This window comes from Chlorocebus sabaeus, chromosome 1 (assembly GCF_047675955.1).
Source record: "Chlorocebus sabaeus isolate Y175 chromosome 1, mChlSab1.0.hap1, whole genome shotgun sequence".
Classification (NCBI taxonomy): Eukaryota; Metazoa; Chordata; class Mammalia; order Primates; family Cercopithecidae; genus Chlorocebus; species Chlorocebus sabaeus.
In genome coordinates, this window is record NC_132904.1 from 6,883,313 (window position 1) to 6,906,585 (window position 23,273).

General features: G+C 48.9%; 2 protein-coding genes across 9 annotated transcripts in view; one reads left to right on the top strand and one right to left on the bottom strand.

Moving 5' to 3' along the window:
• RAD9A (RAD9 checkpoint clamp component A) overlaps positions 1–23,273 on the bottom strand; it is an 80,759-nt gene that overhangs the window by 39,191 nt on the left and 18,295 nt on the right. The window lies entirely within an intron of this gene.
• Positions 5,816–7,872, top strand: POLD4 (DNA polymerase delta 4, accessory subunit). Of its 2 annotated transcripts, XM_007967399.3 has the most exons (4): positions 5,865–6,118; positions 6,336–6,425; positions 6,616–6,727; positions 7,401–7,872. In XM_007967399.3, the coding sequence occupies exons 1-4, from the start codon at positions 6,022–6,024 to the stop codon at positions 7,423–7,425; spliced, it is 324 nt and encodes a 107-aa protein (XP_007965590.1). In that variant the 5' UTR covers positions 5,865–6,021; the 3' UTR covers positions 7,426–7,872. The 2 variants fall into 2 exon arrangements, with proteins under 2 accessions (XP_007965670.1, XP_007965590.1); XM_007967479.3 differs by lacking the exon at positions 6,616–6,727 and having other exon boundaries at positions 5,816–6,118.

Consider the following 23,273-nt stretch of genomic DNA (forward strand, 5'->3'; position numbering starts at 1 on the left):
TTTGGGAAGGTGAGGCAGGAGGCTCACTTGAGCCCAGGAGTTCAAGACCAGCCTGGTCAAAATGGCGAAATCCTATCTCTATAAAAAACACAAAAATTAGCCAGGCGTGGTGGCTTAGGCCTGTAATTCCAGCGCACTTTGGGAGGCCGAGGTGGGCGGATCGTGAGGTCAGGAGATTAGACCATCCTGGCCAACATGGTGAAACCCCATCTCTACTAAAACTACAAAAATCAGTTGGATGTGATGGTACACGCCTGTAGTCCCAGCTACTAGGGAGGTGAGGCAGGAGAATCGCTTGAACCCAGGAGGTGGAGGTTGCAGTGAGCCGAGATTGCGCCACTGCACTCCAGCCTGCTGACAGAGCAAGACTCTGTCTCAAAAAAACCCAAGCAAACAAAAAACAAAACAAAACAAAATTAGCCAGGCATGGTGGCGCACCTGTGGTCCCAGCTACAAGGGAGGCTGAGGCAGGAGGATCGCTTGAGCCTGGGAGGTCGAGACTGCAATGAGCTGTGATCGCACCACTGCACTCCAGCCTGGGTGAAGGAAGGAGCTGATCAATAGTCTCAGATGCCCCAGAAGAGCTGGCTGCAGTGAGCCAGGATCCCACCACTGCACTCCAGCCTGGGCGACAAGAGCGAGACTTCCTTCGTCTCAAAAACAAACAAACAAAAACATCTAGAAAGGTTAGCAAGATCACAGAAGGCTTTTGTTTTGTTGTTGTTGTTAAATAGAAGTGATCTAAACATGTTATTGCTGAGTAGGGGGTGGGTGGAGAAAAATGGGGAGGTTTGGCAAATGGAGTAAGGAGACAACCAGAGGAGAGCCAAAGGGTGTCTGGGCAGCCAAATAGAACCCGGTGATATCAGCAGGCACCTTTGCCGTGGACCTGTCACTATGGGCGGTGACATTCCTTAGCATTTCAGAGAGAGGGACAGACTGGAGAAGAGGGCATTTTCCAAGGCTGAGGATTGGCAAGGCAGGAACGGCAGAGAATCAAGGGGGATTCTAGGCTGCTGGAAACTACTGGAACTGGTTGGGAGTCAGAGCCAGGCAGTGTGAGCAGAGTGGTCAGTGGAGAGAAACAGAGGAGGGGAATAGGCCAGAAGAATCCTGAATGGGCAGCGCTGGGGTTCCCAAACGCTGAGGATGCAGAAGGCTCCCTTGGTGGTGAGGGAGAGGGGGATGAGAGCACCATCAGAGAGGGCACTTCAGAGTGTGAGTTCTTGAACTCTCTCAAACAGCCCCTAATGATGGTGACAGGGGATGTGAGCTGTTCCTTCGTGTTTTGGCACTGTGTCCCACAGGCATCTTGTGAAAACGCCAGCACCATGGCACAGGGAGCACCTGGCAGATCATAGGGCATTAGCATTTTCTGTGAGTGAGTCATTGGTTTTCCATCCAGAACTGCTTCAGGAGATTTGATGAGTTTTGTTAGTTATCGAGGTTCTACCTCATAAGTATGGCCTTAGAGTCAGAGGCCCACGTATCCAGAGGCTAACATGAGACTCTAAGACCTTGAAATGTCAAGGGGTGGAGGGTGCGTTATCTCTAGTAGTCCTTATGTCCCCACAAGGATAGGGGGAGTGGGCGAGAGAAGACCCTCCTCTCCGTCATCTCCAGATAGCATGTAAGGATTAGAAATCTCGTCATCATCTTGGGTGCTTGGAAATACACCTATGTTTGAAAGAATGAGCATAAAATGGAGAACTATCACTTGGGGCAGGGGCAACCTCTGGGGGAAGTGGGGCTAGAGGAAGCTCTGATGGGAGATGGCAAAATACTCAGACCTTGCCAGTTTTCCACTTTTGCAAAGACTGACCCACCATCCAAGACTTACAGGCTGCCTCATGATATGAGAGACTCATTCAAGCACTGAGCTTACACACACATGCACACACACACTCTCACTTGCCACAGCCACCCCAAATGGGGAAAGGCAAAGGAAGGCCCTCTGTTCCCCTTAACCTAGAGGGCAAGGACTAGTGACTCAGTCCTGGCTGGGCACTCCGACGGGCAGCTCCCTCTCAGCTTCCCCTCTGCTGTGGAGCTACAACTGTCCCTGCCTTTGTTCCCTCAATTCTCAAGCTCCCTGACTCAGCCTCCCCTGAACTTCCCAGCAGGGGACAAAGCCCTTGTCAATGGGGTGGTGTGGGGGCAGTGGCAGTGAGGCCGATCTGGCAGAAAGCTGTAGGGCCCGAGTTCCAGTTCTTTTTCCAGTCTCAACTTTCAGGGTGCCTCAGCCTTGCCAGTTCAGCAGTCACCTCTAGGCTCCTCCCCAACTTGCCCAGATCTCTCTCTGAGGCCAGGCTGATGGGGTGGAAATGGTTAACTAGAACCTTCCTCCCACCCAACTGGGCAAAGTCTGACACCTGGTGGCCAAGGTGAGGAATGGCCAGAAGGCCCCTTTTCAAGTCTTCCCAGAACTGCTCCAGAGCCTGGATGGCCAAAGTGAAAGAGCAGGTGACTACAGAAGGATGTGTGGAGGGTGGTAGGAGCAGGACAGAAGACAGCAGTGACAAAAAAAAAACCCAGAGACTCCTTCCTCTGCCCTCAAGCTGCTGCCGTGGAAGCACATTAGGCCAGAGAACCTGGACCAGGAGAAGAGGGAGTGTCTGGGAGGGTAGTGAGGGGCCAGGAATGACTGCCTGAAAGAATTCTGGCCCACAGGGTGAGGAATGGGGCCCACGGGGTGTGAGTATGTTGGGGGCCAGGCCAGGGGTATTCTGGCTGCCCAGAATCTCCTGAGTGGGACTGACTTCCAGCTCAGGGTAGGTGGCAGAGCCCAAGGGCCTGAGGAAGGAGGGTACTGGTGAGAGGGAAGAAGAGCTGGATCCATCCCACAGCCCACTGGGCCCCAGGCAGCTGCTCCCCTCTTTCCACCTGCCTCCACCTTCCCAGCTCTACCTTGCTCTCCCCACAAACCTCATGGTGAGGAGGGGGAAGGGAATGCAGGCACAGTGCTGAGGCCCCCATCCTGCCACATTGTCTGAGCTAAGCCAGACCTAATCCTTCTTCCCTTGAGTGCAGTCAGTGGTGGGCCTCATCCCCTGGGAAGGTGCTGGGTTCCTGTTTCAGTTCTTTTCTCTCCTGGACCCCCAGGACTCTGGACTTGGCCCTGAAGCAAGGGTGTTGGGTATCATTACCAGGCTGAGGTACAAAGGTCACTCCTACTAGTCTCATCACCAGCCTCTGGGTGTCGGGGCTGACATAAGGGTCTCAGGACATTCCCCCAGGGAGAGAGAACTCAGCACCCAACCCAGACCTCTGGCCTGGCCATCCAGCCTGAAGCCTGAACAGGCTCCAGGACAGCAGTTTAGGGAATGAGGCCAGGATGCTGCCTGAGTAGGGGAAGGGATTCTAGGCAAGAAGGTACAGAAGGTGGATAGGGTTGGAGAGCAAAGAAGGAAAAAGACCTGAGGATGGAAAGGCCAAGGTCCAGCCTAGTCAGCTGTGCACCTTAAGAATCCAGGTGCTGAGTCAGGGAATGCCAGTTGGACAGGGATGGTTCCAAAATCCCTAGGTGCCAACTCTTCCCTGGGGGCCCAACCCCACTGCCATTTAGGAGAGAACAGCAATGCTGCTTGCAGAGAGTTCCCTCAACTCCAAGCCAGAAATCCAGGCCTAGGGTGCCTGCACTTGAGCTGACCACTCTGAATCTTTTTTTTGGGTCTGGGGGTAGCTGAAGCCTGAGGGAGACATCTTCCAGGCTGGGTGGGTGCCTGAGCCAGGCAAAGCTGGGGAAGCTGGCGGGGACAGCCCAGCCAACATCTACAGAGCAGCTCAGGATGCCAGAGGCTACCCAAGGAGAAAAGGCAATAGTCCCAGGCGGCGGCAGGAGCTGCTGTGGCTGCCCAGCAGCACACCCCATTTCACGCTCCCTGGGCGGTGGCAGGGCCCCACGGCTATCAGCTTTCAGGGGTAGGAGGGACTTGGGAATGAGGAGGGGTTTGCCCCACCCATGGCTCCCTATCCCTCAGGGCTTGGACTCAGGAGGTGGGTGCCACACACCTCTAGAAACAGCCTAGGAACCCTTGCTGAGGCCCTCTGGGGAGGGGGTAGTCAATCCCCCAGAGCCTGTATGCCATCCCTACCTAGCATACTCAGCGCCTGACTGGACTCAGCACCTAGGCCCTTCCCAGCCCTGGTAGAGAGGGCCTCCCTGCTTCCATCCCCAACTCCGCAAGGACACTGTCTCCCTGAATGTGGGCCCCACTTAGTCCACAAGGCAGATGGGGGGATTAGAATAGGCCCAGCCCAAACAATACAGCAGAAAGGGCCCTCCAGGTCCATGCAATGCCCTGACAAGCTCCCTCCTCCACCAGCCCTCCTCCAGGACGCCGATGGGGAGAGCCAGGCAGGACGTGGACCCTGAAGACATGACCTGCTCCTGTACTTCCCCTTTGGTGGTCTCCTCTCCAGAGCAGCTTCCTCCCTTGTGCCCACAAGTACCAGTGGCTTAGCCCTCTTCCAGTGCAGAGCACCCAGACCCCAGAGCAGGGAAAGGAGGAGGCAGAGGCTTCTGAGCAGGCGGCAGCCCAGGAGTCTGTGCCCCACCCTCCCAGTATCCCTGGAAGGAAGAACCGGATGGGATCTCTGGAGGGTGATTAGAGCTGGGCTGGTCCCTGTGCTGGTTCCCAGACTCCCACTGGCCAGTACTTTTGCCTCCTGCCAGGAAGTTGATGAGGGGGAGGCAGCAGTATGGATGAGTCAGTGATGACAGGAGCCCAAGAGACAAAGGTCATGGGTGGAGAATTGAGAGACATTGTTTACAGCAGTCCACCTCCTCCAGGAGGCCTTCCAATGCTAATCATCCCTGTGGTCCTAACCAATCTCTGACCCACCCTTTTCCTCTTCTGGTAGGAATTATAGCCTCTCACTGACAACTGTACATCTGTCTGCCTTGTGACAGTGAGCTCCTGGGCCCAAGACAGACTGTGGTTCGACTGGGGCCCTGCAATGCCTGTGACTCTCGGCAGTGATAATCATTGAGCTATACTTCCTACTTTTAAAAACTTTTTGACATCTATTTTAATGAATATGTGGGAAAGTGCTTAGAACAGTACTTGGCACATGGTATGTGCAACATGAGTGTTAGGTTTACTGTTAATATTTTCTGCTCAGATTAACATTATTGTGAGAGGGCAGATTTTGCCAATGAAGAACTGGGGATCAAAACCCATTGTGGTGGGGGAACCAGACCCTTGCTCTGCCTTCCAGTATGGAATCTTCCTGACTGGTGGGGCGGGCAGGGCAGGACTTGGGACCCCAGGAGAGCCAAAACGGCAAACACTTACTCGGACTAAGAGTGGGCAGCATCTTTGGGCACAGACTGTGAGAAAGGAGGTTTCAGAACCCATGGGCTTCTCCAGCCAGGTCTCCTGGGGCCGGTGGGGGTTGGGTGGGAGCAGGGAAGGGGCCTGGATTAGACCAAACTCTCTTCAGACCTCCAAACCTGCCCCCACAACGCTGGGCGGGCCAAAGGACCGAGTGAAGGCTCCAGCTGGGCTCTAGGGAGTTACAAACTGGCCACGGGGATTAGCGAAGCTGAAAAGAACATTTGCCTAGGAAGGGAAAACGGGAAGTGAGAGGCTGAGGATAACTCTCTTCAAGTCTCTCGGGACCCACAGCAGACCAATGGGGGTCGGGGGAGGTGGTGAAGTAGGGGCATCCTGACAGGCCCCCCGCCCCAGCCTGCCCCTCCTCCCGCAGCCCACAGCTGTGGCACCGCCCCACCCCTCAACCTACACTGCCTACCATTGGCTAGCGCCAGCGCCCCGCCCCACAGAGGCAGCCTGCCATTGGCTGAAGTCTTTCCTGTTTGCGTGCTTGTTGGGGTGGGGGAGGCGTCCCTCCCTGGACCCCGGCGACTTCCTCTCTCGGTTTGTCTGGGTCATCTTGTCTGCCCGCCGCTGGCCTGGCCCCGTCTGTCTCTCTCAGCAGCTGTCTTTCTCGCGCCCACTGGCCGGTCTCTCCTCTTCCCCGCAGTCGCCTCCTTCTCTGCCTGCCTGGGTGGCCGCCATGGGCCGGAAGCGGCTCATCACTGATTCCTACCCGGTTGTGAAGAGGAGGGAGGGGCCCGCTGGGCACAGCAAGGGGGAGCTGGCACCGGAGCTAGGTCTCTGAGGTGTGAGGGAGGCAGGAGGATTGGACACGGAGGGGCCTAGAGGACGTGGGCGGAGGGGCAGATGGAAGGGGAAAGGTGGCCTGTCCTCCCCTCCCGACACCAGGTCTAGCTGCGGGGTGGCAGAGGCAAAGGGGTGCTGAGGAAGGCTGGGAGGTGAGGGGCAGGAGACTGAGGCCAGCCTCGCACTAAAGAGCAGCTGTCATTGCAGGGGAGGAGCCCCAGCCCCGCGACGAGGAGGAAGCGGAGCTGGAGCTGCTGAGGCAGTTTGACCTGGCCTGGCAGTACGGGCCCTGCACCGGTGAGAACCCACCCAGCCCCACGGAGGTGCCTCTCCCAGCCAGTCCCGTCACCCACACGTCTCTGAAGTCACCCAAGCGCTTGCGTGACTCTGACCCTCAGGCACTGTCTCCCCTGAACACACACATTCTCCAGCTCAGACTCTACCCCACCCCCAACAAGGCTCCAGAGTCTTCTTCCTACCCTGGCAGGGATCACACGGCTGCAGCGCTGGTGTCGGGCCAAGCAGATGGGCTTGGAGCCTCCCCCAGAGGTGTGGGAGGTGCTGAAGACCCACCCCGGAGACCCCCGCTTCCAGTGCAGGTCAGAGACAGGCCGGGAGGGCTTTCAGGGGAGCCAGGGCCTTCTCCAGGCACCGTCACCCTGCTATCCTGACCTGAGGGAGAAACGGATTGGAGGGTTGAAGGGCCTTGCTGAACAGGCAAGAAGGAGGACATGCTACTGTAATAATTCTTTTTTTTTTTTTTTTTTTTTGACACAGAGTCTCGCTCTGTCGTCCAGGCTGGAGTGTAGTGGCATGATCTTGGCTCACTGCAAGCTTCGCCTCCTGGGTTCACGCCGTTCTCCTGCCTCAGCCTCCCGAGTAGCTGGGACTACAGGCACCCGCCACCACGCCCGGCTAATTTTGTTTTTGTATTTTTAGTAGAGACGGGGTTTCACTGTGTTAGCCAGGATGGTCTTGATCTCCTGACCTCGTGATCCACCCGCCTCGACCTCCCAAAGTGCTGGGATTACAGGCGTGAGCCACCGCACCCGGCCAATAATTCTTACCTTCACAAGCTAGTCAGGGGCAAAGGTACACCCAGGAACCAAGGAACTATCTATTTAGAACCAAGGGGTTTCCCAAGGACTATGGGCATAGCCAAAAATAGTTGGTAAAATCAGATCCAGGGACTCAACAACTGACCCTTTCTCTCTGTCTGTCTCTCTCTCTCTCTCTCTGGGATATCCCTCCCTCCCACCCCATCTTCTACAGCCTCTGGCATCTCTATCCCCTATGAGGCACCACGTATGACCTCCTGCACTTGGCTGTCTTGCTCATCACCCAAGAATCTCAGGACAGAAGCAAGAGCCCATTGCTCCTGCTCAGCTCAGCCCCATTGCGGAGGAACCCTTGGCAGGCAGAACCTGGAGGTGTCAGAGGCTCAACTCCTCCATCTAACCAGCAGGCTCCCAGAGCCCCCCTGGAAGAGCCTGCGCAGCTGAAGCAGAGTGCTTCTAGATGGAGAGTGGTCACTGGGGAAAAGGACCTGGCCATCACCTTCCAATACCTGCTGCCTGTCTCCCTGACCCATGGTGTGGCAAGTTAGGCACAGCCAGACATGGACAGTTGATCCATGAGGCAAAGATGCTGTCCCACCTATGGCTAGGAATCAGAGCAGGACTGGCTGAGCTACCAGGGCAAGGGGTTCACTAATGCTTACCAATAAAGAATATTAAGCCTGGAATCCTGACCTTCAGTCCTTTACTGTGGCCCTGCTTTGACTGGCAGTCCCTAGCAAGTTAGGAGATGGGAGAACCACCACCACAGTTCTTTTCCTTCAAGAAAGTCCTAGGCCTGAGAGGGAGAAGACATAGACAGCTTAAGAGACGGATCAAGTCCTCGAAGAGCTGAGCGACCTCTGGTGCCCCCTGGTGGCCCACAGGGAAACTACTCACGACTCACCTTCCTGGAGCAGCCAGGGAAAACCTACCTGACCTGCCAGCCACCTGGCTTGCTAAGCAGTGCCCACTTCACAAACATGGGTGCTTTGCTAGAGAAGGACCTTTGGGGTCCATGGCGCATGAAGTCCAAACATATCTATACATTCCCAGCAAGCACCTCTGGCTTCCCACATCAGGGACCACCTTGATCAAAGCAGGGCTGGGGAGGGTCTCAACTTGCAGGACCTGCTCAGACATGGCCAACATCTGAGGGGCTTTGGTAAGAAACTGATGGCCGGGCGCGGTGGCTCACGCCTGTAATTCCAGCACTTTGGGAAGCCGAGGCGGGCGGATCACGAGGTCAAGAGATGGAGACCATCATGGCTAACAAGGTGAAACCCCGTCTCTACTAAAAATACAAAAAATTAGCCGGGTATGGTGACAAGTGCCTGTAGCTCCAACTACTCAGGAGGCTGAGGCAGGAGAATGGTGTAAACCCGGGAGGCGGAGCTGGCAGTGAGCTGATACCGTGCCACTGCACTCCAGCCTGGGTAACAGAGGGAGATTCCTCAAAAAAAAAAAAAAAAAAAAAAAAAAGGCTGGGCACAGTGGCTCACGCCTGTAATCCCAGCACTTTGGGAGGCCAAGGCGGGTGGATCACGAGGTCAAGAGATCGAGACTATCCTGGCTAACACGGTGAAACCCCGTCTCTAATAAAAATACAAAAAATTAGCCAGGCATGGTGGCAGGCGCTTGTAGTCCCAGCTACTTGGGAGGCTGAGGCAGAAAAATGGCATGAACCTAGGAAGCGGAGCTTGCAGTGAGCTGAGATCACACCACTGCCCTCCAGCCTGGGCAACTGAGCAAGACTCTGTCTCAAAAAAAAAGAAAAAAGAAACTGACAGTGCTGGGGGATGGAGAACTGGCTGGAGCCAGAAACAATGCTCAGGAGACCCGGGGTCAGGGTATGACATGGAGAATAGAGTCAGTAACTGCTTCTGTAGTGTTACCTTCATCTACTGTAGCAGCCCTCCATCCTGGGGGCAGATGGAGGCAGCACTAGTAACTTCTTGGAAACACGCCTAGAGAGCAGCTAAATGGCCTGTGTAGCCCCTGTCTTACTGAGCACTGATCATGTTTCGGGTACTTTACATGTATTATCTCGAATCCTCCTAAAAAACCTTCCAGGTAAGTTTTACCGAGAGGGGAACTGAAACTAAGAAAGGTTAAGTAAAGTTGTCCAAAGCACACAGCAGGCAAGAGGCAGTGCAGTGACCAGGGGCCACTGCATTAAGCTCTTCCAGCCTATGCCACAGCTCCCACCCAGCTGCTGAGCACTCACTATGTGCCAGGCACCAAAAGTCCCCTTGGGGTGTTACTAATGGTCAGGAGATGGACAAAAACAAACACGTAAGTTAATTATGTCAGGTAGCAGTCAGTAGTAAGCAAAATCAGAGTTGGGATCAGAAAGGGTCCAAGGATGCCAGGACGCTATGTTAGAGAGACTGGTCAGGGAAGGCCCTCTGCTAAGGTGGCATTTGAGCAGAGACCTGAAGAAAGGAAGGGAGCAAGGTCTGCACTGAGTGTTCCAGACAGAAGGGGCAACACGGAGAAGCTCCCTGAGGGAGGAGTGTTTCCAGCCTGTTCCAGGAAAGGCACTGAGGAGGCCAGTGAGGCTGGGGGCCAGGGAGCAAGGAAGGGTAGTGGGAATTGAGAGCAGACAGGCAACAGGCTGGTCCCTAGGGCCATGATAAGAAATCTGGATTTGATTCTGAGTGAGAGGGGAAGATACTGAAGGGCTTGAAGCCAATAAATGACAGAGTCAGCTGATGTTTCAAAACCATTACTCTGTTGGTGGAAAACAAGATTGTGGAGCTGGAGAAAACAGAGGTAGCAAAACCACTCAGGAGGCCTCTGAAGTTGGCCTCATGAGAGCTGAGCTTGATCTGGACCAGCATGAGGAGGTGAAGTGGCCAGGTACACTCTGTATTTTGAAGGAAGAGCTGACTGGCAGGACTTGCCTATAGGACTGTGGGATTTAAGAGGGAGGAGCCAAGGATAACTCCAAAGGTTTTGGTTTGGGCGACTGGAAGGACAGAGTTCTCATTACTAAGATGGGAAAACTTGTGGGAAGGGTGGGGTGGGAATCTGGAGCTCCATCTTAGACATGCTGAAGTATCTGTGCCACTTCCAAGGGGACACGGGGTATAGGCAGTGGATATGTAAGTCTCGGATTCTGAGGCATTCTAGGTTTAAAATATAAACTTGGGAATCTTTTAGATGGCCTTGAAAGCTGCAACAGTGGATGAGATCCCCGGAGTGAGTGTAGAGAGAGAAGTAGTCTGAGAGATCCAGTAGGGAGAGAACCTGAGGTTACAGGAGATGAGAAGGCAGTTGTGTGAGTGAGATCTTTGTGAGGGTGAAGAGGGCCAGGAACCAGGATACGCAAAGAGGGTGGTCTTCTGTAGACACATGCACTGTGACAGGAAGGGAGACAGAGAACATGAGAGGAGTCTCAGGTAGGGGGATATATTTGGGGATGGGAATATTCAAGAATCAGATATTTACTAAGAGCCTGGTGCTGCTGGGAGAGCTCTGATGTTTACTAAGTGCCTATCCATGCCATCTGCTATGTGAAATGCTGCACACATGTTATCTAGTTGAATCCTGAGAACAATCTCATTAGGGAAGTACTATCCATGTTTTACAGATAAGGAAACCAAGGCTGAGAGGAAAAGTGCCTTGCTCAATCAGTAAACACCAGGGCCTGAATTCACCCCACACCTGCACTCCAGATGCTGGAGGATAAGAATGTTGTTGAGGAGATAAGGACTACATATGTGGCAAGTTAGAAAACCATGTAATACAAGTACTTTCCTGAGGCAACATAGGAGTGGTATAGAGACTGAATTGTCTGAGTTCTCAGAAAGGAAAGAGCACCACAGGTGACAGGGACCCGCTGCAGGAGCCTCGAGTACAGGGACTGCCACTTCCCTCCCGCTGCATTGTATTCCCCTTGCCGCACCTCATCTACACCTAGCCCCTTCTAATCAGGGGTCCCTATTTCTCACCTTCCCACCTTCCACCACAGGGCGAATGCAGACTTCCCACTGCAGGGGACAGCACCACACGGAATGTTCTTAGTCATTTCTTTCACCAATTTTGCATTCTACTCCATATGTCTGGAGTAGCTGTACTTCTTTTTTGACACAGAGTCTTACTCTGTCACTCAGGCTGAAGTGTAGTGGGATGATCTTGGCTCACTGCAACCTCTGCCTCCAGGGTTCAAGCAATTCTCATGCCTCAGCCTCCCAAGTAGCTGGGATTAGAGGTACCCACCACCATGCCTGGCTAATTTTTGTATTTGTGGTAGAGATGGGGTTTCATCACATTGGTCAGGCTGGTCTTGAACTCCTGACCTTAGTGATTCACTCGCCTCAGCCTCCCAAAATGCTGGGATTACAGGCGTGAAACACTGTGCCCAGCCTGGAGTAGCTGTATTAACATAAAAGTAGGTGAAATTATTTATAATTAAATAAAATGAAGTCTCCAGGAAGATGTGCCACGTGTGGCCTATGGCTGCTTTCAAGTACCCCTGATACATCTACCACCACCTCACTCAGTTTGAACGGCACGTCAGAAATACTAAAAAGCATATATATAAAATATATATGTAAAAATATATATATTATATATAATTTATATAATATATAATATATATTATATAATTTTTGAGAAAGGGTCTTGCTCTATTGCCCAAGCTGGAGCACAGTGGTGCAATCATGGCTCACTGCAGCCTCAAACTCCCAGGCTCAAGCTATCCTCCTGCCTTGGTCTCCCAAGTAGCTGGGACTACAGGCACGTGTCATACACTGAGATAGTCCTGTTATGTTGCCCAGGCTGGTCTCACACTCCTGAGGCCAAACAATCCTCCTGCCTTGGCCTGCTAAAGTACTGGGCTTACAGGAGTGAACTGCCACGCCCAGCCAGAGAATAGTGTTCTAGACTAAGGGAATGAGCTGAACAAAGGCAAGCAGGAGGGAATCATGTGTGTGCCACAGGCTAGATGTGCAGAGCTGTGAAGTATATACCACAGAGGTTTCCACATAAACTCATACAAAAGTAGCATTTGGCTGGGAGCGATAGTTCATGCCTGTAATCCCAGCACTTTGGGAGGCCGAGGTGGGCAGATCACCTGAGGTTGGGTGTTTGAGATCAGCCTGAGCAACATGGTGAAACCCTGTCTCTATTAAAAATGCAAAATTAGCCAGGCATAGAGGTGCATGCCTGTAATCCCAGCTACTCAGGAGGCTGAGGCAGGAGAATCGCTTGACCCCAGGAGGTGGAGGTTGCAGTGATGCAGTAAGCCAAGATCACGCCACTGTACTCCAGCCTGGGCAACAAGAGTGAAGCTCCATCTCAAAAATAAAAATAAAAAAATAAAAAAAATAAAGAACAAAGAACTATAAGAGATGTTGCAAAGGAAGTTTGCAAAACTTGCATTTGGGAAGGGAAGAATGGGGAGGACGTGTCAAATATGACTCAGGTTTTGAGCTTGGGTGGGTGAGAGAATACTGATGCCATGGGAAGAAAAATGGAAACTGGGAGGGGGAAGACAGGCTCAATTTTATACATGCTTGGTTTGAGATGACTACAGGACACCCAAATGGAAACACCTGGTAGGAAATGGAAACAGAGCTCAAGTCCAGCAGAGAGATCATGGGAGGGGCGGTATCTGGGGGACAAGGAAATTACCTGCATAGAACTGACCTATGCGCACAGATGAAAGATTCAAGAGAGACAGGCAAAGAGAAGACCAAGCATCACACTTGGGAAAATTCGCTCTAGAACATGGTGGAAGAAGATCCAGCAAACCAGAGGGGAAGAGTGCTCAGAGTGGCAGGAGAACCAAGGCAGAGCAAGTGTCCCAGAGGTCACTGGTGCGATGCTGCAGAGACATCAAGGAAGATACTGTCAGGAAGCATGGAGGGGACTAGACCTCATTCCATTCCTCCATTTCCCACTTCCCTCTATCTCCGTTTTGTAGTTCTCTCTAGTGTCTTTGGCTGTCATGGTAACTACCAGTACCACACCCCTCTATGAAGGCCACACTGATTCATTCTTTATTGACTCAGGTGTGGCAACATTTATCCACCCTCAGACAAACTCACTAGTAGCTTGAAGGTTTAAGGAGCTAATTTACCAAGAAACTAAAGTCAACACAGGAAAGAATAAAGTTTCTGAATTGGTCTAGAAACAGAAGAAAACTACAACAGTGCCAGCTTGAGGCCAATTTGGGTTACTGCCACCTCTGGGACTTGAGAGATTCTCAAAATGATTCCTAGTTTTCCACACAGGTAGGTCTCCAGTTTATCCACCTGAGTCCTAAGCTAGAAAACCATAACTTTGTGCTAGTCATGGCAGATGCAAATGATTAGAACCCCAGGCCCTAAGCCCCAAGAGCTCACTGTAGTAGGGAGACAAAAAACAGACACGGAGGTAAACTTCAAACAATGCTGCAAGACAGGAATGGGCCTGGCCTATGACAGCCCTTCAGCTGAGTACATAAGGATGAGTAGTGGTGTCACAAGGTGGACAAGTGATGGTAGACCATGTGTTGGGGTCTCAGTCCTTCTTGAGCCCAACTTTGGTCCTTTGTCTCTTGAGGAAAAGGCATCTCCTAGGAACTCCCTCTGGGATGTGAGCCTCCATCCTGACCTCGTGGATGCCCCTTCACCTCACCTAGAGGCACCAATGGTTCCTATGCCTGCAGGCCTTGCCCTTGACGAGGATGTTTTTCCCTCTGTGCAGCCTTCCCTGAAGAGAGTTAAGGATTTCCCCTCTGCTTCCCATGGTAACCTATTTGTTTTATTACAGCATGTCACATTGCCACAATATGCTTCATTGTTTCCAATGCTAGAGAATATTTTATCTCCGTTGGTGTATACCTAACACAAGGTTGGCTACATAGTAAGCGCTCAAAGCTGGCTGAGGTTGGTCACAGTGGCTCACCCCTGTAATTCTAGCATTTTGGGAGGCTGAAGCAGGAGGATCACTTGAGCCCAAGAGTTTGAGAGCAGCCTGGGCAAGAAAGGGGTATTCTGTCTCCACAAAAAATAAATAAATAAATAAATAAAATTAGCTGGGGGTGGCACACGCCTGTGGCTCCAGCTACTCAGTGGGGCTGAGGCAGGAGGATCGCTTGAGCCTGTAAAGTTGAATTGCAGTGAGCTATATTCCCACCACAGCACTCCAGCCTGAGCAACACAGCAAGACCCTGTCAAAAAAAAAAAAAAAAAAAGCTGACCAAACCTTCCCACTTCACTCACACCTACTTTTTTTTTTTTTTTTTTTTTTTTTTTGAGACGAAGTCTTGCTCTGTCACCCAGGCTGGAGTGCAGTGGCATCATCTTGGTTCACAGAAACCTCTGCCTCCTGGGTTCAAGCAATTCTCTTGCCTCAGCCTCCCGAGTAGCTGGGATTACAGGCACGTGCCACCATGCCCGGCTAATTTTATATTTTTAGTAGAGACAAGGTTTCACCATGTTGGCCAGACTGGTCTCAAACTCCTGACCTCAGGTGATCTGCCCACCTCGGCCTCCCAAAGTGCTGGGATTAGAGGCGTGAGCCACCGTGCCCAGCCTGCTCACACCTACTTTTTGATCCTGTCTAGTGCATGAGAATCATTTGTATGAGAGTTGTAAATGCAACTCTTTGGGCTCTAAGTCACTGCTCCACAGGGGTTGTGTGGTCTTAATGGCAGGAGCCATCTTTTCCTAAGGCCTTCTCAGTGAGGAAGGCATCAAAGCTGTCAACTGCAGAAACAGGCCCTTTTTATATCCTGTTTTGAAGCCTGTGCCTCCACTGGGCTGGCCATGCAGTGCTCAGTCAAGGTGCTCTGAGGTGCAGAGTAGAGACGCTCATCATTGCAGTGAGCCATCCAGCCCATTTCTCCACATGCTCTCTGGAGAATGGCTGGCCAGGATCTGACTATTCCAGTCCCGTAATGCTGTAGTATATACTTGTACAACTCTAAGGATGCTAATTTGGCATTATTTATCAAAATTATAAATGCACCTATCCTTTTCAGTCTATATCTAGAAATTTATCCTACAGATACGTTGGTATGTGTAAAATAACATATGTAAGGTTATTTATTATAAAACTCTTTGTAATAGCAAAGAATATAAATAGCCTAAAAGTCTATCATCCATAAGGGACTGGGCCAGGTGCAGTGGTTCACACCTGTAATCCCAAATATTTGGGGGGCCAAGGCGGGAGGCTGCTTGAGGCAAGGGGTTCAAGTCCAGCCCAGGTAACATAGCAAAATCTTGTCTCTACAAAAAATGTTAAAAATTAGCCCACTGTGGTGGCTTGCACCGGTGGTTCCAGCTACTCGGGAGGCTGAGGTTGGGGAGGACCCCTTGAGCCTGGTAGGTTGAGGCTGTAATGAGCTGTGACTGCACCACCGCACTCTAGCCTAGGTGACAGAGCAAGACTCTGTCTCCAAAAAAAAAATAAGGGCCAAGTGCAGTGGCTCATGCCTATAATCCCAGCATGTTGGGAGGCCAAGGCAGGAGGACTGCTTAAGCTCAAGAGAATTTGAGATCAGTCTGGGCAACAGAGTGAAGCACTATCTCTATGTGAAAAAAAAAAAAAAAAAAAAAAATTGCTGGGCGCGGTGGCTCACGCCTGTAATCCCAGCACTTTGGGAGGCCGAGGCGGGTGGATCACGAGGTCAGGAGATCGAGACCATCCTGGCTAACACAGTGAAACCCCGTCTCTACTAAAAAGACAAAAAATGAGCCGGGCGTGGTGGCAGGCGCCTGTAGTCCCAGCGACTCGGGAGGCTGAGGCAGGAGAATGGTGTGAACCCGGGAGGCGGACCTTGCAGTGAGCTAAGATCGCGCCACTGCACTCTGGCCTGGGCAACAGAGCGAGACTCCATCTCATACACATACAAAAAATTAATTAATTCTCCCTATGTTGCCCAGGCTGGTCTTGAACTTCTGGACTCAAGTGATCTTCCTGCCTCAGCCTCCCAAAGTGCTGGGATTACTGGCATGAGCCACCATTGCCTGGCCAAGTTCATTCACTTTTGTTGCTGAATAATATTCCATTGTGTATTGGCCAGGGGCAGTGGCTCACGCCTGTAATCCCAGCACTTTTTTAGACCAAGGCGGGCAGATCACGAGGTCAGGAGTTCAAGACCAGCCTGACCACCATGGTGAAACCCCGTCTCTACTTAAAATACAAAAAAATTAGCCAGGCATGGTGGCACGTGCCTGTAATCTTGGCTACTCAGGAGGCTGAGGCAGGAAAATTGCTTGAACCCAGGAGGTGGAGGTTGCAGTGAGCCGAGATCATGCCACTGCACTCCAGCCTGGGTGACAGAGCAAGACTCTGTCTCAAAAAAAAAAAAAAAAAATTCCATTGTGTGAATATACTAAAATGTGTTTATCCCATTTATCAGCTGATGAACATTTGGGTTGTTTCCAGTTTTAGACTCTGATGGATCGAGCTGTTATAAACATTCATGTACAAGTCTTTGTGTGGGCAGTTTTCGTTCTTCTTGGCTATATGCCAAAGAATCATATTGCTACGTTATATATCATATACATATTTGACCTTAGAGTAAACTGCCAGTCTGTTTTCCAAAGTAGTTCTACCATTTTATTTTTTTGAGATGGAGTCTTGCTCTGTCACCCAGGCTGGAGTGCAATGGCACAATCACAGTTCACTGCAGCCTCAAACTTTTGGGCTTAAGCAATCCTCCCACCTCAGCTTCCAGAATAGCTGGGACTAGAGGTGTGAGCCGCTGTGCCTGGCCATGCTCTATTGTTTTCTTTGCTGTGCAGAAGCTTTTTGTTTGATGTAATCCCACTGGCCTACTTTTGCTTTTGTTGTCTGCTTTTGAGGTCCTATCTCAAAAATCCTTGCCTAGGTCAATGTCATGAAGCATTTCTCCTGTGTTTTCTTCTAGTAGTTTTGTAGTTTGAGGTCTTATATAAGTCTTTAATCCCTTTTGAGTTAATTTTTGTCATTCTTCTGCATGTAGATATCCACTTTTCCCAGCACCATTTATTGAAGAGACCATCTTTTCCCCAATGTATATTCTTGGCACCTTTGCTGAAAATCAGTTGTGTGAATTTATTTCTGGGTTATCTATACTGTTCCATTGGTCTATGTGTATGTTTTTATGACTGTACCATGCTATTTTGGTTATCATAGCTTTGTAGTATATTTTGAACTCAGGTAGTATGATGCCTCCAGCTTTGTTATTTTTGCTTAGGATTGCTTTGGTTATTTGGGGTCTTTAGTGGTTCCAGACAAAATATTTTGAATTTTTTTTTTTTTTTTTTCTGAGACAGAGTCTCACTTTGTCACCCAAGCTGGAGTGCAGTGGGGCGATCTCAGCTCACTGCAACCTCTGCCTCCCAGGTTCAAGGGATTCTCCTGCCTGAGCCTCCCAAGTAGCTGGGATTACAGGCACCCATCACCACACCTGGCTAATTTTTGTATTTTTAGTAGAGACAGGGTTTCACCATGTTGGCCAGGCTGGTCTCAAATTCTTGACCTCAAGCAATCCACCTGCCTGCCTCAGCCTCCCAACGAGATGGGATTACAGACGTGAGTCACTGCACCCAGCCAGAATTTTTTTCTTAATAGTACCTTTAGAAGAACCAAAGTTTTAAAATGTGTGCCTGTGTGTGTGATGGAGTTTCGCTACTGTTGCCCAAGCTGGAGTGCAATGGCGTGATCTTGGCTCACTGGAACCTCTGCCTCCTGGGTTTAGGCGATTCTCTTACCTCAGCCTCCCAAGTAGCTGGGATTACAGGCATGTGCCACCACGCCCAGCTAATTTTTGTATTTTTAGTAGAAACAGGATTTCACCATGTTGGCCAGGCTGGCCTCAAACTCCTGACCTCATGTAATCCACCTGTGTTGGCCTCCCAAAGTGCTAGGATTACAGGCATCAGCCACCAAACCTGGCCCAAAGTTTTAAATTTTGATGAAATCCAATTTATCATTTTTTTTTTGTTACTGCTTTTTATGTCCTAAGAAATGTTTACCTACCCCAAAGTAACAAATATTTTCTATTTTTTTCTAGATATTTCATTGTTTTAGCTTTTACATTTAGGTTTAGGATGTATTTTTAATTAATTTCACTGTTTCATTCCTGATAATTGGGGATTTATATTTTCTCTATTTTCTTAGTGTTACTAGGGACTTACTATTTTATTTTATTTATTTTATTTATTTTTGGAGATGGAGTCTTGCTCTGTCACCCAGGCTGGAGTACAGTATCGCAATCTCGGCTCTCTGGAACCTCTGCCTCAGCCTCCTGAGTAGCTGGGATTACAGGTGCCCACCACCAAGCCCAGCTAATTTTTGTATTTTTAGTAGAGACGGGGTTTCACCATGTTGGCCAGGCTGGTCTTGAACTCCTGACCTCGTGATCCACCAGTCTCGGTCTCCCTAAGTGCTGGGATTACAAGTGTGAGCCACTGCGCCCAGCCTCAATTTTATTAACCTATTTCAAGAAACCAGCTTTTGGCTTTGCTAATTTTCTCCACTTTTTTGTGTATTTTCTATTTCATTTAGAGGTACAGCTCAAAGTTCAAAAATATTTTTTTCTTTTTTAATGTGGATATACAGTTCCAGCCCCATTTGTTCAAAGACCTTTTACCCACTTAATTACCTTGGCACTGTCATCAAAAATAATTTGGCCATATAAGTGTGGGACTACTGCTAAACTCTCTATTCTTTCGCGTTGATATGTTTATCTCAACATCACACTGTCTTGATTTGTGTAGCTTCACAATAAAGCTTGAAATCATATAGAGTTAGTTTTTAAAAACTAGTGTTTTCTGTTTTGTTTTGTTTGTAGAGACAGGGTCTCACTATGTCACCCAGGGTGGTCTGTGGTCTGAAACTCCTGGATTCAAGCGATCCTCTTGCCTCAGCCTCCTAAAGTGCTGGGACTATAGTCATATGCCATGGTACCCAGCCTAGTTTTAAGTGTAGGGGTCTTGCTTATCTCTGGCTAAATTTATTCCTAACAAGGGTTTCATTCTATTATAAGTGGATTTTTTAAAAAATTTCATTTTCCCATTGTTTGTTGCTAGAACATAGAAATATAAATGGTTTTTGTATGTTCACTTTGTATCCTGTTACCTTGGTAAATACACTTTATTCTAGTGGTTTTTAAAAGATTCTGGCCAGGCACAGTGGTTCATGCCTGTACTCCCAGCACTTTGGGAGGCCAAGGCAAGTGGATTGCTTGAGCTCAGGAATTCGAGGCCAACCTAAGAAACATGGCAAAACCCCATCTCTACAAAGTAGTACAAAAAATTAGCCAGGCATGGTGGCACCCACCTGTAGTCCCAGCTACTTCTGATGCTGGAGTGGGAGAATCACCTGAGCCCTAGAGGTAGAGTGAGCCATGACTGCCACTGCACTCCAACTTGGTCAAGAGAGTGAGACTCTATCTCAAAAATAAATAATAGGCCGGGCGCGGTGGCTCAAGCCTGTAATCCCAGCACTTTGGGAGGCCGAGACGGGCGGATCACGAGGTCAGGAGATCGAGACCATCCTGGCTAACACGGTGAAACCCCGTCTCTACTAAAAAATACAAAAAACTAGCCGGGCGAGGTGGCGGGCGCCTGTAGTCCCAGCTACTCGGGAGGCTGAGGCAGGAGAATGGCGTGAACCCAGGAGGCAGAGCTTGCAGTGAGCCGAGATGCGGCCACTGCACTCCAGCCTGGGCGACAGAGCAAGACTCCGTCTCAAAAAAAAAAAATAAATAAATAAATAAATAAATAAATAAATAATAAATAAAACATTTTTAAAGGGGTTATTTCATTCAAGTTGTCAAATTTATTTCCATAAAGTTGTTCACAATACTCCTTTTTATCATCTTAATACATAACAATCTAAACTGATATCTACTCTTTCATTACTAATAATTGGTAATTTTTTTTGAGACAAGATCTTGCTCTGTTGCCCTGGAGTACAGTGGCACAATCTCGGCTCACTGTAGCCTCTACCTCCCAGGTCCAAGTGATTCTCGTGCCTCAGCCTCCTGAGTAGCTGGGATTACAGGTGTGCGCCATCATGCCTCACTAATTTTTTGTACTTTTAATAGAGAAGGGGTTTCATCATGTTGGTCAGGCTAGTCTTGAATTCCTGGCCTCAAGTAATCCACCAGCCTTGGCCTCCCAAATTGTTGGAAATACAGGTATGAGCCACCATGCTCGGCCTGTATTTTTTTTTTAATCAGTCTCGATATGGTTTTATCAATTTTATTATTTTTTCAAAGAATCAACTTTTGGCTTTGCTATTTTTCTCTGTTTTGTGTGTGTGTGTGTGTGTGTGTGTGTGTATGTATTTTCTTTTTTTTTTTTTTTTCTTTGACAGGGTGTTATTCTGTCATTTCAAGCTGGACTGCAGTGGTGCAATCATGGCTCACTGCAGCCTCTATCTCCCAGGCTCAAGGGTTCCTCCCACCTCAGCCTCCCAAGTAGGGGACTACAGGCACGCACCACCACACCAGGCTAACTTTTGTATTTTTTGTGGAGATGGGATCTTGCTATGTTGCCTAAGCTGGTCTCCAACTCCTGAACTCAAGCCATATACCTGCCTCGGCTTCCCAAAACGCTGGGACTATAGGCATGAGTCACCATGCCCAGCCTCCAAAATTCACAATTTTAAAGTGTAAAATTCAGTGATTTTTAGTGTATTCACTATGTTGTGCAACCATTACCACTGTCTAATTCTGTAATATATTCATCACCCCAGAAAGAAAGCCTGTGCTTAATGGCAGTCAGTTCCAATTCCTCCCTGACAACCACTAATCTGCTTTCTGTTTATATGGATCTGTCTATTCTAAAATTTTTATTTTTATAATTAATTTTTTACAATTTTTTTGAGGCAGGGTCTCACTTTGTTGCCCAAGCTGGAGTGCCGTGGTGCTTATTGCAGTCTTGGCCTCCTGGCTCAAGGGATCTCATGCCTCAAGATTACAGGTGTACGTCACCACGCCTGGCTAATTTTTTATTTTTTGTAGAGAGGATCTCATTATGTTGCCCCTGCTGATCTCCTGGGCTCAGGAGATCTCCTGGGCTCAAGCAATCCTTCCACTTCAGACTCCCAAAGTGCTGGGATTACAGGTATGAGCCACCATACCCAGCCCTGAAAATTTCATATAAATGGAATCATTTTGTGTCTGCTTTCCTTCACTTAGCATAAGGTTTTCAAGGTTTATTCATCTTGTAGCATATAACCACTTCATGCTTTTTCATGGCTGAATAATATTCCATTATAGTGATATACCACATTTTGTTTATTCATTCATCTGTGAATAGACAGTTGGATTGCTTCCAGTTTTTGGCTAACACTGTTATGAACATGTTTTTTATTATCCTGAGTATATACTAGGGAGTAGAACTGCTGGGTCATATGGTAATTCTATTTAGTTTTTTGAGAAACTGCCAAACTTCTTACAGCTTCTTAAGGTAGAAACACAGAATTATTAATTTAAACCTTTCCACCGGGCACAGTGGCTCATGCCTGTAATCTCAGCACTTTGGGAAGCCAAGGTGGGTGGATCACTTGAGGCCAGGAGTTTGAGGCATGAGAATCACTTGAACCTGGGAGGCAGAGGTTGCGGTGAACGAGATCGCACCACTGCACTCCAGTGTCCCACTTTGTCCCTCCGACCCCCCCACCAAAAATTTAAACCTTTCTCTTTTCTCATATAGGTACTTTATAAACTTTCCTTTAAGTACTTCTTTAGGTGCACCACACATATTTTGATATTCTACGCCTTCATATGCTTCAGTTTGAAATATTTTCTCATTTGTGTTTTCTTCTTTGATTAATTAGTTATACAGAATTTTTTTTTTTTTTTTGAGACAGAGTTTCACTCTTGTCACCCAGGCTGGAGTGCAATGGCATGTTCTCAGCTCACTGCAACCTCCACCTCTTGGGTTCAAGTGATTCTCCTGCCTCAGCCTCTTGAGTAGCTGGGACTACAGGTATGTGCCACCATGCCTGGCAAATTTTATTTTTTGTAGAAACAGGATCTCGCTATATTGCCCAGGCTGGTCTCAAACTCCTGGCCTCAAGCAATCCTCCCTCCTCGGCCTTCCAAAGTGCTGGGATTACAGGTGTGAGCCACCATACCTGGCCTAAAAATAGATTCTTTAGAAATATATTCTTTAATTTCTAAACATTTGGGAATTTTCTAGATATGTTACTATTAATATTATTTGTCTCTAATTTAATTGCATTGTGATCAGATGATCAGAGAGTATATATTCTATAAGGTTGTTTAGGGTTTTTTCTTTTTATTTATTTATTTATTTTTAATAGAGATAGGGTCTCACTCTTTAACCATGCTGGAGTGCAGTGGCACAATCATACTCACTGCAGCATCCAACTCCTTGGGCTCAATCTTCCCACTTCAGTCTCCCAAGTAGCTGGGACTACAGGCACATGCTACCATGCTCAGCTAAGTTTTTTACTTTTTATGGAGATGGAGTCTATCTATTTATTATGTTGCCTGGGTTGGTCTTGAATTTCTGGCCTTAAGCAATAGATTTTAATCTTTAGAAGTATACTGAGACTTATCTTATGGCCCAGATATAATCTAGCTTGGCTAATGTTCTATGTGTGCTTGAAAAAAATGTAATCCCAGCACTTTGGGAGGCTGAAGTGGGTGGATCACCTGCAGTTATTTGGTGGAGTTTCTTGAATATCAACTATATCAAATTGGTTGATGGTATTGTTCAGGTTTTCTATATGCAGCTGATTTTGTCTAGTTGTTCTCTCAATTACCAAAAGAAGGTTTTCTTTTTTATGAGATGGAGTTTCACTCTTGTCCCCCAGGCTGGAGTGCGATGGCACAGTCTTGGCTCACTGCAACCTCTGCCTCAGGGATTCAAGCAATTCTCCTGCCTCAGACCCCCGCCCCAAGTAGCTGGGATTACAGTCACCTATCACCATGCCTGACTAATTTTTGTATTTTTCACAGAGACGGAGTTTTACCATGTTGGCCAGGCTGGTCTAGAACTCCTGACCTCAGGTGATCCACCTGCTCTGGCCTCCCAAAGTGCTGGGATTACAGGCATGAGCCACTGCGCCCAGCCCAAAAGAAGGTTTTCAAATCTCTGACAATTGTGCATTTGTTGGTTACTTATTT